Source organism: Protopterus annectens, chromosome 6.part0 (genome assembly GCF_019279795.1).
Source record: "Protopterus annectens isolate FY-2018-M chromosome 6.part0, PAN1.0, whole genome shotgun sequence".
In the NCBI taxonomy this organism is placed as follows: Eukaryota; Metazoa; Chordata; order Ceratodontiformes; family Protopteridae; genus Protopterus; species Protopterus annectens.
In genome coordinates, this window is record NC_056737.1 from 1550183737 (window position 1) to 1550202788 (window position 19052).

Consider the following 19052-nt stretch of genomic DNA (forward strand, 5'->3'; position numbering starts at 1 on the left):
CTAAGTAGAGAGGGGTTGTAGGTCTTCATATTCAGATGCATCAGAGTCATCTGACTCCTGTTCAGACAAAACTACAGGGGACAGATCTCTTTTCCTTTTGGAGGGGGTAGCTTGGCTTCCCCTGATCAGCATGATAAGGTCTTCCGCCATTTTAAGCATTTAAGACCGAGTCAAGGAAGCAGATGCCGGAGATTGGGTCGTCGGTTTCTTGGTTGTGGTTCATACCTTGGGCCTAAGAATCTCAGTTGTTTTCGAAAGAACGGTAGTCACGAAAGAAAATGTCGGTTTGTGTTGAGAATCGGTAGTGAGAATGACTTCTTCAGAAGCCAGTGCCTGCTTAGCGGCTCCGGACCCATCCAAGGTAGAGATGACAGCAGGATCCTTAATCGAAGAAGAGTTTTGCGGCATACCAGACTCCGAAAGGGTTTCGGTAGCAGCCTACGAATCCACAACACGGGCATCAGGGGCTGCAAAAGCGCCTCACTGAGGACCGGAGAACTGACGAATAGCTTAACAGGAGCGTCGTCGATAGGTTTGGCCTGTGTGGTCTGTCTCTGTCTTTATCTTTATGTTTTTTTGGAAGATCTGCTGTCAGATGGCTTACCAAAGTCATATCGGAGTTTGAGGACTGTAAGTGAAAATATCTAGCTACAATAAGGGTCCGATGACAGATAATTCTGATGTTGAGCAAAGCACAGAAGCGATAGCGGGGGAATGTCGTGGTCTGGGCCTAAACAAGTGACGTAGTAAGAATGAAAGTCTTGGTGTGGTATTTGCTTTCCACAAGCGAGATAATTGTTAACTTTTTCTGACACTGGTTAGTGCAAGAAAAAAGGACCCCCAACGGGGTATCCAGCTTTAAAAGACTTCAGCTTCAATTCGGTAGAAGAAATTCAGGTAGTGGATGACCGACACTTGTGCAAACTGCTTCTGCTTTGGGCTTCACGGCAACAAAGACTGATGTAATGGCATTGTCTGCCTTACTTTATACTACTGACGACCTGACATCAGTCCTGAAGTGACAGCAACCGACACAGAAATACTAAGCCTTTGGTATTCGGGCTGGCCGAGGGCTACCCTGGCAGGGATAACCCAAATGTGATAAGGGCAACAGTGAAACATGAACATCCACAGAGAGTGGATCCAGAGATGGACACCAAACAGAAAAACCTCTTCTATTTGGCTAAGTAGAATTTCCTAGTTCTGAGCTTCCTGGCCTCCTGCAGGACCCTAAGCATGCCCTCAGAAAAAATGTATCTATACGGAATCAAAATCCTATCTCCCACAGTGTCAGCTGAAGAGTGAACAGGTGGGGATGTATGAGAAATTCCTCATTTTGTGTGAGTAGGTCCACCCTGTGAGGTAACGTGTGATGACTGCCCTTGGCTAAATGCAGAAGAGGAGGGAGGCAATGCTGTCTGGGCCAAGAGAGAGTCACCAGCAAGATTTTGGGAGCATCTGGTTATATTTTGAACAGGAATGAGGGGCATGAAGAAACATTCCCTTCCAGGAAAAAGGGGGTGTCTGCCTTTCAGACCAGAGGAGCTGAGTCAATGGCACAAAAAAGAGGAAGTTGTATGTTCAGACGGCACGCAAAAAGATCAACTTGAGGCGTACCCCACAGGTGGACAAAGTCCAGAAACACATCCCTGTGAAGCATCCACTCATGGGATTGTGTTATGGGCCTGCTCAGTCTACCACAATGTTCTGACCTGAGGAAATATAAATTGACTGAAGAGTCACACGGCATTGGATAGCTATTTTTCACACTAGAAGAGCCACCCAACAAAGGAGGCAAGATCTCATCCCTCCCTGCTTGTTGACATACCACATCACTGGCAAAAGGGAGCATAGGAATGGTGGAGGCCATAAAGTGTAGAGCTCTCAGAAACTCCCTTGTTGTGATTAAGGCCAGACGAAGAAGGAAATGAAAGTCAAGGCCTTGGGAGAAAGCAGGGATGCCAGCACTGCAATAGTTTTGACCTTACACCCCAGAAATACATGCTCTTTTGAAGAAGTCAGAAAGGACTTTTGGAAATTTATAGTGAACCCCAAGCTTTGCAGGAGGAAAAGACGCTGCAGTAGAATATCTGGAGAGAATCCCTGAAGCAAGAGATCACCTAAGTAGGGAAATATTTGTATCCTCCCTTTGTCTGCAAAAAGCAATCACAAGAGCAAGGCATTTGGTGAATACCCTTGGGAAAATAGAAAGGCCAAAAGGCAAAGCAGAGAACTGAAAATGCCAGGCAGCAACAGAGAAATGTAAAAACTTCCTGAAAAGGGGATGGATGGGAATGTGAAGATAAGCATCCTAGAGGTCCAGAGACACTAGAAAACCATGAGGAAACAGCAGAGGGAACAAAGTATGAAGGGACAACATTCAAAAAGAAAGGACTGGACCTTTAGAAAGGTCATTAAATGAGAGAGGTCAAGAATTGGTCCCTCCAGGTGCCCTCTTTCCTGGGAACCAAAATAATTCTGGAGTAAAACCCCTTCCCCTTTGGGAAACTGGAACTTCCTGAATAGTTCCCAAATTCAATAGATCCTGAAGCACCCCTGGAAAGAAAGCCAACTGTTCCTGAGGGGGCAGTGGAATGCCTATGAAAGGGGGAAGAGATTTCCAGACCATGTAATACCCTAGGCAGATAATGGACCGAACTCGGCAATCCGGAGTAATTTTTAACCAAACTGTAAGAGAAAGAGGAATACGGCAAAGAAGAACAGAATAGTCAGACAGCACCTGGTTCGTCAAGAAAAGGAGATTTCTGTCTCACAGGAGTCTGGGAAGCTTTAGCAGGAGTAGCCCTTTTACAGCCCCCTTTTTAGCGCTGGGAGGAGGGCACGACTGCCTATGAACAAAGGCCAGCTTATTAGGGTAACGTCTTTGAAATTTAGACACAGAAGAGAAAAAAATGTTTACTGTTCTTGTAAAGCCTTGACCTTATCCAGAGAAGACTTAAATCAGCAGCAGCTGCACCAAATAAGTGTTTGTCATCCAGAGGAGCATCCATCAATTTAGCCTTATCATCATCTGACAAAGGCTGAAGCTGAAGCCAAAAGCAGCAGCTCTGGAAGAAGTACCTGCTGCACCATAACTGCACTTAAAAGAATGGCAAACCACCACCCAACAAGGAAAGACCAGAAGTCTTCCCTTCAGAATCAGGAAGTTGAGAAATTACCAGACAGGCCTGAGGAAGAAGAGCCAAACTATATCTGGGCATATGGGTCTGATAATTGATAGTTCTAAAACCCAAGGTAGCAGACATATGAACTTTCTTACCTAGTTTTTCCATAATCCTGCTGTCTTTATCTGAAGAAAGAAGCTTTGTAGAAGGCAACAAGTGAGATAACTTGTCAGATGCCACAGACACCACAGAGGGGTTGGTTGAAGGAAATCTATATAGGAATTTACAATCCTCAGGCACCCTATAAAACCTGTCAGTTCTTTTGGGAGCAGGGGGTTGGCTGGGAAACTAGAACCTGAGATGCAGTAGAAAAGGCATCCAATATTGCAGCCAAGAGGGACAGCAGAAGGTCTGGGAGAATCCATCTGCAGACATTTGTAATACCTCTTCTGCATTTCAGACACCTGGGCACAATCCCATTTAAAAAAATGCCATCATCCTGGAAACTGTGTTGCTGAAAGAAATTTCCTCAAACTGAGTGTCTGATTAGTGGAGTCCTCCTCAGAAAGCAAGGGATTCATCATCTGAATCCACCTCTTCCTCAGAGGAATCTTGTTCCCTAGGCCTTTTAAGAGGCGTAGAGGACCAAGGTAGAGAAAGATCCTAAACATCCTGAGGAGGCTTCAAAACCATAAGGACATCAAACAAACCCTGAGTGAAATTCTGCCATTCACTTTGAGGGTCTTAGCTGTACGAGAAACATACTTTGTTTTTCTTTCAAAGGGATGCCTGCCCTGCACAATTTAGAAGGCTCTGACACTGGACGACATTCCACAACTGTATTCAGAACTTCCTCTCTAACCAAAATCGGAGAAACACTCCTAGGCACTTCAATAATAATCAGCTGCAGTTTGCCCTGAACATCTGTAGCAGACATCTGCAAGGCCTCCAGGGACATGTGCAATGTCAGATCCATGCCAGCCTCCAAAGGGTCATGGCAGAGGAATCCAGCGAAGGAGCCAGGCAATCCTCCGGGCTTTCACTAGCCTAGGTAGAGATGTCCAACAGAGGTGGGTACAGCAGAAGAATCAAACATACACTTCTTGGCCTTCTTCACGTATGCCTGACCCTCAGAGCAGGGAGATCCCTCCATAGTGTCTTGTGCTAAAAGCTTAAGACATTGGTTCTATAAATACAGGACCAAAGAGGAAAGCCAACTATGGAGAGCCCTTGGGACAAAAGCCTGACAAATGGAATAGGATGTATGGCTGTGTGAAGCACTGAGACAAAATAAGCACTGCTCATGACGGCCTTTATGGGCAATCTGTCGCCCGAACTGGGATTTAGCCTTTTTGGATGACAAGAAACCCCACAAGCAAACAAACAAAATGAAAAAAGGTAAGAGTAAAAACCCCAGTGGGGCACTTATCTGAAAATGGCTTGCTGAACCAGCAACAAATCGGGCATTTTGACAGACTATCAAAAGATGGAGTTTGGGCTGGCAGCAAAGAAGTTCTGAGGATGGTACGTTCGCATGTCACCTTTATGCCCTACGCTATATGTGGGGAGCATAGGTGTGATGTACAGTGTAACAAAGTAACCTAAAGGCTTTGATATACTGGCCAAATGTCAGGCCACCCTAGGCAGGGGATCTCTACTGTAAAGAATACTGCAACAGTGAAACGGAAGGGAATGTAGATGTTCTAATTCTCACTGCTGCAGCAACCTTTAGACTGTACAGGTTTGTTTCCCTGCCCAGAAAACAACAACCAGACAGCTTCAAAAAGCTCTATCTGCACACCTTCATTCATTGCTGACTGGATAGCCCCAGGAAGGGAAACCAGCAATCAGAGTAAAGACTTCTTTGGGACATTCTTACCCATACAGAAATAGAGAAGAGCCTAACAATCCTGAACCAAAAAATAACAAAGAAACATATGAAGTAGAAACACAAAGAATCCTACTTTATATATCCCAATTAAAGCTATATACAAAAAGTGTGCATGGGGGGGGGGGGGCGCTACTGCACAAAAACTGGGCCAAAACTGTACCTTGGGGACACCTGTTGTCATCTCTCTCACATCTGACAAAATACGAACAGTCTTTACCCTACATTCATCTTACCCCAATAAATTCTCACAGTCCACTAATTAGCAATTCATCTTATCAAATATTCATTTATGCTGTATTCTTTTAGTAAAGAAATGGTCCTATAATGTGGCAAAGTATCATAGGCCTTAGACATATCCAAATATGTTATATCAGCAGCTGCCCCATCACTCAATATTTTCCATAAATGACTGCAAAAAGAAAGTAAATTTGTACCACAGGACCTACCACCTGCAAAACCATGATCCTTTACAAAATGCTTCAGAAAACAGACAATAAGCTATTATCAATATGCAGATTACTTTTAACAGTAACAGCTGGACCCTGACATGCATTTTTGTATTGTTTCAAATTACTATAAAATGCTTATTTTTGTACCTCATTTGCCAACTTTTTCTCATAATATTGCCGTAATTTATTCAGGAGTACTCTAATTTGCTTAAAATTCATCTGTGTCTATCTTTTCCACAAATTTCAAACCCTGCTATATAATTTTTGGAAGTAACAACTTCCTCATGGAGATTTATACCTTTTAGGTTTACTAGGGATCAATGGCACAAAATCATTAACCAACTTATATACGGTATATACTCCTTCTTTGGTACCAGAAATATTCTAGAACAAAGTCTCTACCCCTTTGACTTGCAGACATTGATTCTATGACTCCTGTGTGTAAAGACTGAAGAACCTGAGGAAAATATTCTGTATGATTCAGAGGGTGGGGAGGAATTCCCCTGAAAGGAGGCTTTTGTATTCAGTGCCTTCTGTAACCCTTCTGCACATACCCTCTCTCAACAGTCATGATTTTTGAAGAATGTCCAGATTTTTGCCACGTGTTTTGGTCTGTTCTCACATAAATTGTGGTCTTCTGGCAAATCACTGAAGATTAGAATCATTAAATAATGACATAAATTTGAGTTTCACAATTCATATCCTTCAGAAAATGCATGCTAAAACAAATCATGTTATTCTACCAACTAAGTGTATAAGAGCAATATTTAATATCTGTCCCTATTTGGGAGTCTTTGCCCCCCACCCCCATTATTTTAGGTTTTGTCTAGATTTTTTTTGTGCTAAAAGGCCAAAAGGTATGTTCCCGCATCATTTTTAACACACAAGAGTGTGAGACTATCTTTTGCCGTAGTAGAATGTTGAGGACCAGCTTGTTGGACAGGTCTGAGGAGATACTGGGCTAAGAAGAACAAATGGGGGGAATATGCTGGCATAGTTATACTGTACTGTTGGTTTGTCCTCTTTTCTTAAAGGATCCCTGTTTTTTTTTTCATTTCCCTCCAGCCATCTCTTTTGATCTCCTTGTTTGCCAGATTATGACTTGTTTTTGCTAATTTGGCTTTTTAGTAAAAGAGTGGCCTAAAATATATTGAGGGACATGAAAAATTTTAGATACTCCAGGAATTAGTTTTCCTCTTTCAACAAATGGTTTGAGAACCTGGGTAGCAGAAGAGCCAAAGAATGCCTCCTCATCTAAAGCAGAATTTAAGATTTTAGACACTGTCTTCATTAGCAAACGTTTTGTTATGTACCCAAGCTCATCAACAAACTTTGGTTATGTAACAAAGCATATCTTCTCAACCCTGTAGCAGTGGCCATAGACACAGTATGTGCACAGCCATCACAATTCTCAAAGCATATTTGGATACATGGGACAAAGCAGAAACAGTTTGACTCAAAAAAATAACTTTCTTCTGTATTAAGGTAGCACATTCCCTCATCCTATCCATATAACAAAGCATAAATCTCCACATTTATGCCTTATAGTTGAAAATTCTGAAAGTTAAAGTGGAAGAAGAAAGCTTTCTCTTACCTAGTTGATCCAACATCTTGCCTGCCTTGTCACCAGGTGAAGGGTTAGTGTTCAATAACAGCCTACTGTCACAGCAGGTGATAAAGTAGATACTTTTGGCTATAGCTGCTGGGTATGATCCAAGATGAGAGTCTGAGGCACTTTAAACATTTTATCTCATTGTTTTAGGTACTGAAGTCTGGATATTAGGATGATTAATAGCAGTATTCAAAACCTCCTCCAAGGCTGGAAGTTAATAGGAGAGAAAGGAAAGGAATGAGGAATATCCATCTGTAACATACCACATCTTCTCAGTTAATAGGGAATATCTAGTTGTTCCCATAAAACTACCTCATTCAACCTAGCTATGGTCTGATTAACAAAAAATTCCTCCACATGAGAATATGAGTCATACAAGTTAATATTTTCTTCACAGTCAGAAAGCTGGACTCGTGAAGTCACTGTCTCGGCCACAATCAGAATCATCAGACCCTGTTTTTAAATACATTTATTTACAGAGGATACTTGCCTATAATGGCTTCTGGACACTAGGATTTACAACCTGCAATGCATGTCTTGCTAAAATAATAAAATCATCTTCCTTGATTGTAATTACCTCTTGAGATAAACAATGTTTAAGCTGTTTTTTTCTTTATACGAGTCCCTATGGAAGAAGACAGACTTGAAGGATGGACATCTGACTGGTCTAATGGTCTCTTGCCTTGGTTACCCTGTGAAGAATCATCTGGAGCGTCTCCAAACCTTAGACAAGGAGGTTTTCCCCATGTGCGGATCAGACCTTGAACAGCTGAAGAGGACATGGCTGACCCCCAGTTTATGATGGCCAAAAGCACTACACCAGAAGAAGCTGGAGAGGTGAGTGAGTGGTCTGAGATAAACCAATGGTCATTACAGGTTCATCCAATACAGGCGGAGGTGTAGACTAAGCCAGCAACAGCAGCAAGGGCTCCTTGGTAAGACATCTTTTTCCTATTAGTAACATTAGGAGTGGAATCAGTAGGAGCGGAGTAAGCATCCATGATTCAGCTGAGAAAAAGAGTTGCTGTTGCAAGTCAGTCAGAAGGTAAGTTGTCAACTCGTGTATACAAAGCAGCACACTTAATCTGCACTTCTTGTCCCAGCTCCTTCACAAAGTAGAAGCACAAGAAGCACTCAAAATCCCTGTCAGTACTCCTTTAATCGTTACAAAACAGTGTAAGAAACTTCTCTGTGTGGAAGATTTTCAGTCCATATATCTCTACTTAATCACTATACAATTAATCAGATCAGATAAAAGTAGTAGAAATAGTGAACTTAAACTCGTCTTAAGTAAAAAAATAAATAAATAAAAATATATAATTGTACAGAATTACTAAGTATTCGAAAGTAAACCAAGCAAGGCAGGAAGTCTGTTTCTAGTTGAAAATCCTTTAAGTACACAGACAAGCGATCCAAGTAAAACACAAATAGAGCTATGTCACCAATCTGGATGAAAATCTCGCCATGGTACTGAACCATGTGGGTTTCATAGTTTATAATTCGGAAGGTAGTAGATGTATACAACATGGTACCAAACCTGTTCTCTCTCTCATAACTTGGCAGAATATTAACAGCTACTGAAATTTTTGCACCACTTGGCACACCTAAGTCGATCACTGAACAGTCAGCCACAGGATGTCTGAATATACGTTTAAACTGCTCTTTGGATCCTGTGGAATCAGTTTCTTTATTTTTTTCACAGTGGGTATTCTCTTGGAACATACTATAAAGCTCATTTACAAACCTCCTCTAAAGTTGAAGGAGACACAAATAAAGGCTTTGTACTTTTTTTTTTACATGCAACACTCAATATTGAAAGCTTGAAGAGAGCTTTTGCAATCTGACAATCCATCTGCTGTAATGAAGCATACTCCTAATGTTTTTCTATAATCTACAGAAGCCATAAGCATATCATTACATGGTTTGATTTCCTATCCACAGACACCCAGTGCTATAGTATGTCCAAGTATCAGATGCCCACTCCCACAGGACTGTAGTCTCTGATACAAGCATCTCTCCCGCTACCCTCATATTGAGGTTAACAGATCAGCATAATCTGAAATAAATGCTAACAGATGGAACTGAATAGTCAAAATTGCATTTTTTAATCTAAACATGCAGTTTCAAACAAAATTAGAAAGGACCTAACCAAAATGTTATTACAAGGAGTCAAGCCTTCCTGCACCCCCATATTCATGTTTACTTAAATACAGCAGCTCCAGGATAGCGCAACTGCTAAGAAAGAGCAAACACCATCAACATGCAAAATCTAAAACATTATATAATATATATAGCACAATCTCAAATCTGATACAACAGAACTGCACCAGCAGTTCATTAAACAGTAGTTAATATTTCAAACACAAAGCACAACTACTAAACTGAGTTAAACCAAATGACAGTTTAATGTAAAAATACTGTGACCTACAACGTTTGCAGAAATGGTCATTCAATTTAATGGACAAGTTAAAAAAATGAGAAAACTACATCAAAACAATGACATGGCCCTCCGTAAACTAAAAGTCACCTAAAGAAGCAGGAGCAAAAATAAGGGGAGTTACTGGAACTAAAAGTAGTACAGATCCAGATGCAAATCACACATGAGATGCCCGAGGAGTGGGAGATATAATTACATTAGCTTAGAATGTTCTAGCATCAGACATGAATTTGGCTATCATAACACAAATTAAAACAACCTACCCTAGCACCACCTCCTCCTCAGCAGGAACCATCTGTTAAGGAAGTGAGGAGGACAAGGGAAATATAGCAGACTTTAGCCTACAAAATCAGTGAATGAATCTTAACATCCAAAGCAGCTCCTGGAAGAGAAGCCTTACTCAGTATGACAGGCCTACATTTCATGGATAGTGATGACAGACCTTTATTTTTTAACTTCATGTAAAAGACTCAACACACAGTTTCTTTATCTAGGAAGTTTTTTTCTTTTAACCCAAATATTCAATCTTACTTATAAATTAGTAGCTAAATAAAATTATAACATGCCGAGAAGAAACAGGAGAACCAGAAACAAACTAATTTGTTATGCTTTAAAAAATTTGTCAGTACTTAGCTGTCATAACTGAAGTAAATTTTTTCTTATTTTTCAGCATTGCTCATGATTAGCAGTATCTTGACTCTCTTCCTGTAAAGAAGTCCCTCTATAAATGACAGTTTTCTGGAAGAATTAGACCCCAAAAAAGACACTCTGGTAATTTTTACTTGGGCTATCATTAGACACTGTATAAAACGATATACAAGACAGTCTGTCTGTAATTAGCACTAACAAAGACTGAAGACTAGAAATAATAAACACTACAGCAACCTAACTGCTCACTTTGGGTAGATAATCCAAAGGGTATTGCAGAAAATTGGTAGGCTTTTATCGCTGGACTCCCTTCAAATGACCATGATTCAAGATTACATCGACAGACTCATATGGGTGTCCAGCTGCTAAAAAAGGTAATGTCTAGAGACTGACATCTGTCACCAGGTAACTCCTACACCACAAATTTTTGTAAAGATCCTTATGACGAATGCAAAAAAGGTCCCAATGAAGTTCAACCTCTTACCTGAATATCCCGTTTATCTTTTTGAAGCTGTTTAACATGGTTTTGTTGTTGGCATGTCTTTTTTATAAAGTCATCTTCCATCTCTTGAATCTTTGTTTTCACATTATCAAGTACTTGCTCTAGTTCACTTGTCCGCTGTTCTTGACGAGAAGCTCGCCCATACTGCTGACGAATATCATCTCTGAAGAAAATAAAGGAATAAGGGGTATACGACCACATTCACTTAAAGGTATCTGTTAGAATATCAAGTAACAACGAAAAGATACACTGCAGGCTTTATGATTTCAGTAATGGCATGGCAACAAAATGATACTGCCTCTGTGAACCCAGCACTGCCAAGCAGGCATGCAGTGTTCCTCATACTGCGTTGTAGATTTGCTGAGCAGCAGTTTCTATTAACATCAGCTGTAAAAGCAATTTGTAGAGAGTTTGATTACCATATGAAGAGACTGGATATTTCTGGGTGATGGCTTTTGTCAGCTTCAAAACACTAAGGCACAGGTTCAGTCTTTTGAAGGCTATGCTGCATAATGAAGGTGTTACTTTCCACTCTGCTTTCTAGGTCATAGTATTTACAGTCCTGCATATGTACAGTACTTTGCTGCAAAGCAAATCATTCACCAACACTGTCATGCAGGTAGTGATGGGTCTCTATTCCGATACAGCAATCAAGGAGACTCCCAATCCTCACCACTGACTCCAGGGAGGGATGGTCGCCAAGAGCAAAGATGAAGTGACACAGTATTTCCAGATGCAGCTCCCTGCACCAAGCACAATTTCCCTTAACAGCAAACAGGGAGCATGCTCCAGACCTGGGGCTGGACTCTCTCTCTCTCCAGACCCACACAAAACTCCACACTGACCACTTTGGAGCTCTGTGTCCCTGTTCCCACCAGCTGACGCACACACACTTGGATATTTGAGTCACACACACACACACACACACACACACACATGACCCCCACCCACCCACATCTAGAAAAGTTAGTACAGGTTCGCTAACTATGCCTTTTTCTGCTCAGACTCTGAGGTAATCACGCTTCCACCAGTCAGCTACCCTAAGGCTCTTACAAAGGGTACCCAATTATACTGTGTAAAGTTAATACTAATACAAATGGTAGGGTGTGACCAACGCAGCAAGGCCTTCAGGATTGACCACAGTGTCAATAAAATAAGCACAAGTACTCTCAAGATGTTAAAAGTATTCTCTGAAGGACCAGCAACAATGAAAGGTATTAAAATATTTAATGATAAAACAGGAGAGTACTGAATACAATACACAACAGAGTTTCAACCACAGACATAAAAATAATACAGATGAAGAATTTCTAACAGATGCAGAAAACAGTACTAAACTATACTCACTAAATATCCCTAACAAAAGAATTACTGTTCCCCGACTACTTACTAAAGCAATACAAACTGTGTGCTGAGCGTTTTACCACAGCAAAAGCCAGATGATCTCTCTATCTGTGTGGATGTGTGAGATATATATCCTGTCAGAAATTTTTTCTGACAGATTCTAAAGTGCTGATGAGAGGGTTCCAAAGAAATAAGATGCTGGTTAGAGGATGACATCACCTCTGGTCACCTGACTCTGGTACAATGCACACACACACACACACACACACACACACACACACACACACACACAGCTCTGCTAAGATCTGTGGCAGCATCTGAAATGTATAACACAATTTCAAACTTTCCACCCTTCCAGGTTTCTCTGATAAAACATACACATTTAGTCAGTTATAGCAGTACAACCTAATATACATGCATACATTTTTTCTGTCCAGCAGGACCTGCTGTTGAAGCATATTTAGCACAAGTGGGGCAGCCACGGTGGTGCAGTGGTTAGTGTTGTTGCCTCACAGCAAGAGGTTCTCCGGTTCGATCCTCAGCTGGGGTGCCTTCTGTGCAGAGTTTGCATGTCCTCCCTAATTCGCGTGGGTTTCCTCTGGGTACTCCGGTTTCCTCCCACATCCCAAAGAGATGCTGTAGGTGGATTGGACACACTAAATTGGCCCTAGGTGTGAGTGCATGCATGTGTGTGCCCTTCTGTGGAAGGTTGGGTGCCGGGGCTGACAACTTAGCACTGTAAAAACTCCACTGCCAATCATGAGCGGGCTGAGTTATCCGCTGTGGTGACCCCTAATCGGGAAAAGCCTAAAGAAGAAGAACTTTATGAATATATTTTTAACTTAAACATCTGTACAAATCAGTGACATAGTCAAATAACAAGACTCTTTACAAATTTCCAGCTAGCTATGCTGGCATATGTACACACGCACTGCCCTACTCTCCCTGGCACAGATGGCACTACCTCCTAACATCACACAGGTACATATTTTTCAGTGAGGATATGAATGATCCATCACAACCAGATGTTGCAGGATGCCCATTACAGCAGTGTCCTCCACAAATAATATAGGCAAATGTGGCTTATGCAGCAGAAACAGAAATGTAGCTCTGTTTTGTTGAAAAAAATCTTTACACATCTTGTGTGTGTTCTTTTCTATTTACACCACAATCTCAAAGATAACGAGATGTACTCATTTAAGGCAGCTGATGCTTGTTCTGCAAGTGTCAGCATCTACGAAAAAGGAAACCATCTTTTTGTAATTTCCACCTGTCACCTCTTCCCAGATACACATGGATTGCCTAGTCTTTTAGCATTAAGTGGTCATACTGGTGGGAGTCCAAGTCATAAGACCCCAGTCTTTTTTCCTGTAACTGCAAAAACTTTTATCCTCATCTATTACAATTAAGTATCATGCTGTGGATCTATGCAGATCTACAAACCCTACAAAACCTGCTTAACTTCAGACATATGTAAAGGACCAACCATCTTCTTGTCTGACTGAAAATACTCTTGTTCATTCCTTCACAAGCTGAAGGTAAACTGACCATTGCAGCAAAATATATTTTGAGGACATTTACCATTTCAACAATATACAATGAGCATTTCAACTAATGTAAAAAAATGAGGCAGTGAAAAGACCTTCACTGAACTTTAATGGTAAACCACCTCAAAATACTGAAAAGAAAGCGGCAGCAAAAAAGGATATGCTTGGAAAACATTCAAGTGCAGCCTCAAATAACAGCCAAAGATGGTCGACAAGAGTGGAATGCATACGAGCACATATTTTGAACATTTTGTGATAAAACATTCCTTTCTTACAAATTCATATTTACTTACACTAACGTCACATTACTAGTCTTCCCCTTTACTCTTCCAACTATATATTGCTTTATTCTCATCTCATCCTACTACAACTTCTAACCTTTTACTCTACTTGTCTGTATTCTATACAACTCACTCAAAACAAAATTGTATACTGTAAACATAAAGCTACAGCATTTAACAAATTGTACATGCACTGCCATTTATTTGTATATTCCCAGTTCTCATTCAGAGACTCAATTCTACTTTTTTTTCCCTTCAAATTACCACTTTGGGTAATACATTCCAAATAAATATTGAATTATCCATTACTTGCCAACACAGGGTATTTTACTTCCTACTAACAGTCTTCTTGTTTACAGTGTCAAGTACACCTTTGTTAACTCTGATCCGAGGTCCATGTATCCCACAGTGACCACTTTAGCCATAACTTTTTCCGTATCCGAATATCAGCAGCTGCCATTTTCAGCATCCAAAGCTCGTTCATCTGCAAAACCAGTTCACATATCAAAGTTAATTTGCTTCCAATTTGTAGTTATATTTTTTTCATATACTAATGCTTACAAAATACAATCAGGGACCTTCCACTTAACTTGTTCACTAGCTGAAACTAACAAAAAAGCATCATCAAGCTTAACTGCTCTTGTCCAAACTTGGTCAAAAATGTTTCCACCTTGGAGACTTCCAAGATGGCTGCACATTACGTAACAGCTTAATTTCAGGTCTTCCAGTGTGAAAAGAGAAACTCAGAAGACAGAAACAGTAAACTCGTAAATTTCAGTAAGTGGCTATTAAGTGCACTACCTGGTTGCAGCAAAAAAGGAATTCAGAGGACTTAACATTAAATCAATCACAAAAGGTGAGGAAAAAACACGGATTCAGAAAAATTTTGGGGCTATTCAGCAAAAAGCGGTACAAGCTCCAGCTTTGCACAATATATGACTTTCAGTAACCTAAAGGAAAAAAATAAGTCAAATTTACTCAGAGCTGATTAAAATAAACAAAATGTTGATGGAGTACATCAACTCGAATGACAAAATGCTGGAAAAAATGGAAGAAGCTTTAAACAGATATTCAGATGAGTTGATAAAAACTGCAAAAAATCAGAGGCTGAAATGAAGAAGAGGCTCTCTGAATATGAGACTGTTCAAGAAGAGAGGTTTCAAAAAATAATACACTTAGAGGAAAGAGCATGTAGGAAAAACCTGAGATTTTCAGCTGTACCAGAGAAGCTAGAAAGAACACACTGTATTAATTTTATGAAAGCACAAATAAGCAACTGGACTTGCATTCCACAGCAGTTGTTGTTAACTGAAAGGGCACATCATTTGTATGCTTCAAACCAGGGCATAAGAAACCAACCTAGACCTTTAATAGTAAAGGTGCAATCCTACTTGTAGGAGTTGATTCTCACAAAACTGTGGCAGGAGAAAAGTACTAAAAGTGGGAGGCAGTAGAGTGTTTCTGGAAAATGATTACTCACTGCACAGTAGGCTGAAGAGGAGTACATTTATTCCAGGAATCAGGGAATATCGAAAAGCAGGTGCGAGATTCAAACTGCTGTAACCAGCTATTTTCAGTATATTCTTTCCTGGAAGGACAGAATAATTTCTTCATGCAAAATATGCTAAGGAGGAAATACAAACATTTGTCCCAACAATAAGTGAGCTATGGAACAGAAGGCGAATCTGCTTTTTGTTCTTCTGGTACTAAAGACCAGAGAGATTGTGCAGTGAAACATTTTCCAATGAAGATAAATAGGAATAAAACCAGTTGCTCAGACATTGACAAATAAGTGTGAGATTACAAAGCATTTATTACATTTGTGAAACATGACAGAACAAGAAAACCTGGTGACTTTGTTAAACTTGTAGTGGACTATAAAACATAAGTCCTACTTCATGTCATTAACGTTTGGATGAACACTTATGATAGGGGAAGAGGAAGGAAAGGAACTTTAAGTAAAATTAGAAGTTATGTACTTATCATAACGTTCCATCTGAGTAGGTAAACTTCATTTGTCCATCAACCTATGGGTTATCGGATCCATATCGGATCCGAGCCTGCAGCTTCCAACAGCTAAGATCCAAGCCCCTCCCCCTTACCCATAAGCCCCTGCTATCCCTTCCTAACCTCAGATCGAGTTTGCTTATCCAGAAACCATACGATACCAAGAACCACCTCCCTACTCCAACCTGGAGACAATCCGCCATGAAAGCAGGAGTCCTTCGAACATCCATATAGGTTAGGGGGACGGAGGGAGGGACTGTTGCTGACAAATGAAGTTTACCTACTCAGATGGAACATAATGGTAAGTACATAACTTCTAAATCTGAAGTAGTTAACTTCATTTGTCCATCAACCTATGGGACAGAGTCCCCAGCTACCTGATTCTTGGGAGGTCCTCATGGAAGGATGTTCCAAAGCACTGCAGAGCCAAAGGATGCTCTCCCTCTGGAAACAATATCCAACTTGTAATGATTTATAAATGTATGAGATGAAGCCCAAGTGGCTGCTGAACAAATGTCATCCAACGACACCCTAGATCGAAAAGCCGCAGAGGTAGAAATCTATCGAGTAGAATGGGCATGGACTCCTTGAGGTGCAGGCTGGCCAGAACTCTCATATGCCAAAAGAATACATTGAGAAATCCATCTGGACAATGTGACTTTTGATACAGGTTTTCCCAAAGAGGACTTGGCAAAGGATACAAAAAGCTTGTCTGATTTCCTGTGATCAGCTGTCCTGTGCAAATAGAATCTTAGTTGCCTATGTACATCTAGAGAGTGCAACTTGTATTCACCTTTGTTCTGATAATTTGGGAAGAAGACTGGTAAATTAATAGATTGGTTGATATTAGACTCTGATGCAATTTTGGGCAGAAAGGAGGGGTTGGTCCTGAGTGAGACTCTATCTTTGTGGAAAATCAAATACGGTGGCTTGGCGCAAAGGGCTTGAAGCTCCGAGACCCTTCTGGCCGAAGTTATGGCAACAAGAAAAGCTGTCTTCTAAGATAAGTATTTCAGATCCACCAAAGTTGCAGGCTCAAAGGGAGGAGCTGTTAGAGACTGAAGTACAACAGTTAAATCCCAAGGAGGGACTGCATCTTTTACTGGAGGTCTTAGTAGGAAAGTGCCTTTTAGGAAGGTCTTACATAATTTGGACGAAGTCAAAGGGCCAAGATCATTGCCAACATGATAATGAGAGATTGTGGCCAACTGGACTTTGACCGTAGAAGAGCTAGGACCTTGGTCGAATAACCCTGACAGAAAATCTAGTACTGCTGGCAACGGAGCTGTAAAGGGATCCAAGTTCCGATCCTCCGCCCAAATAGAAAAACGCTTCCATTTACTATTATAGATTCTTCTAGTAGATGGCTTGTGAGCGGCTACTAGAATAGGCTTGCCAGGGGACGAGATACCGGGAGTCCTAGCGATCACTGGAACTGGATCAACCAAGCTGTGAGCTTGAGGTTGTCCAGATTCGGGGTTGACAGGCCTGATGGGTGAGAGATCAGATCCGGGATGGGATTCACTAGATGGGACCATAGATATGGGAACCAAGCTTGACAAGGCCAGAATGGAGCAATGAGGATTATTCTGCTCCCCAATTGTCTGGCTTTCTGTAAAAACTTTAGCATCAGGGGCAGAGGAGGGTAAGCATAAAGTAGACCGGGTGGCCAAACATGTACCAGAGAGTCTCTGGGGGATTCCCCGGGTGGGGGAATTAGAGCGAAGTAGTCGCTGCACTTTGCGTTCGAAGGAGAGGCGAAAAGATTGCAACAAGGTTGACCCCATTTGGAGAAGATTTGCTTCGCTACTTTGGGATTCAGAGACCACTCGTACAGTGACAAGATGGATCGATTCAGTCTGCCTGCCAAAATGTTGGACCGTCCCAGAATGTGCATCGCTATGAGAAAGCGGTTGGTGGACATAGCCCATTCCCACACTCTCATGGCCTCCCGACAAAGTGGATAGGACCTGGTTCCCCCTTGTTTGTTGATATACCAGACGACCGACATGTTGTCTGTCTGGATCGCAATTGTCCCCAAGGGAAGAAGGCTTTGAAGTGCTTGCAGCGCCAAAAGCACTGCTCTCATCTCTAGGACACTGATATGCAATGAGGTCTCCGAATGGTTCCACGTGCCTTAGATGGTCCTGCCAAAGCAGTGCCTCCCCCACCGGAGGCGAGAGGCATCCGTGGTCACAGTGGCTAGAGGAGGGGACACAGAGAAGGGGCGCCCCTTTTGGAGGTCCGGGGACTGGAGCCACCATAAGAGGGCTTTCCTGCACACCCTGCTGAGAGAAACGGGGAAGCTCAGGGGATGTAGCAAGGACCACTGGACTTGTAAGGTCCATTGAAGAACTCTCATGTTTAAGCGCGCAATGGGTAGTAGGTTGATGGTTGCCGCCATCGAGCCTAGAGCCACCAGGACCAATTCTGCAGGGGGAGCTGGGGATTGTAGAAGGGCTAGTACATGGAATTTCAGAGTTCGTAGCCAGTCCAGAGTCAAGAAGGCTAGAAGTTGGTTGGTGTTCAATCTGGCTCCGATGAAATCTAGGATTTGAGTTGGAAGAAGGGAAGATTTTCCGATGTTGATTGTGATCCCCAGCCGGGGAGCTAGATGGAGAAAGTAATCCTTGGCAGTGCAAAGTATATGCCTGGTGGGGGCGGTCAGGAGCCAGTTGTCCAGGTATGGAAAGACCCGAATTCCCTGGAGTCTCAGGTGGGCCGCTACAACAGTTAACACTTTGGTGAACACCCTGGGGGCTGTGGTGAGACCAAAGGGAAGGGACCCTGAATTGGTAATGGCTGGCTCCCAGCCGGGAGTGGAGAAACCTCCTGGATCGTCTGTCCATCAAAATGTGGTAGTACGCATCCTTGAGGTCTATGGAGCACATCCAGTCGTTCTCCTGCAGAAGGGGGAGAATGGACTGAAGGGTGACCATCTGGAACTTTTCTTTGGCTACTGACAGGTTCAGGAAGGACAGGTCGAGGATTGGTCTTAGGTCCCCCGTCTTTTTTGGCACCAAGAAGAACCTGGAGTAAAAGCCTGATCCGGACTGGTCTGGGGGGACGTGCTGGATTGCTCTTTCTTCTAGCAGCCAGAGTATTTCCTCGGCTGCCGCCTCCCTTTGATTGGGTGGGACATCGGGGAGGCTTCAGGGACTGAGAGGGGGATTGAGAAAAGGGATCTTGTAGCCTCTGGATATGATCTG

At 41.9% G+C, this 19052-nt stretch overlaps 1 protein-coding gene across 4 annotated transcripts in view; it reads right to left on the reverse strand.

Annotated features, from left to right (window-relative positions):
• Nucleotides 1-19052, reverse strand: part of CEP70 (centrosomal protein 70) — a 2129610-nt gene that overhangs the window by 1850420 nt on the left and 260138 nt on the right. For all 4 annotated transcript variants that reach the window (XM_044075003.1, XM_044074999.1, XM_044075002.1 and 1 more), the window contains exon 4: nucleotides 10647-10827. In XM_044075003.1, coding sequence (XP_043930938.1) covers nucleotides 10647-10827 — 181 coding nt within the window. The remainder of the gene's footprint in view (nucleotides 1-10646; nucleotides 10828-19052) is intronic.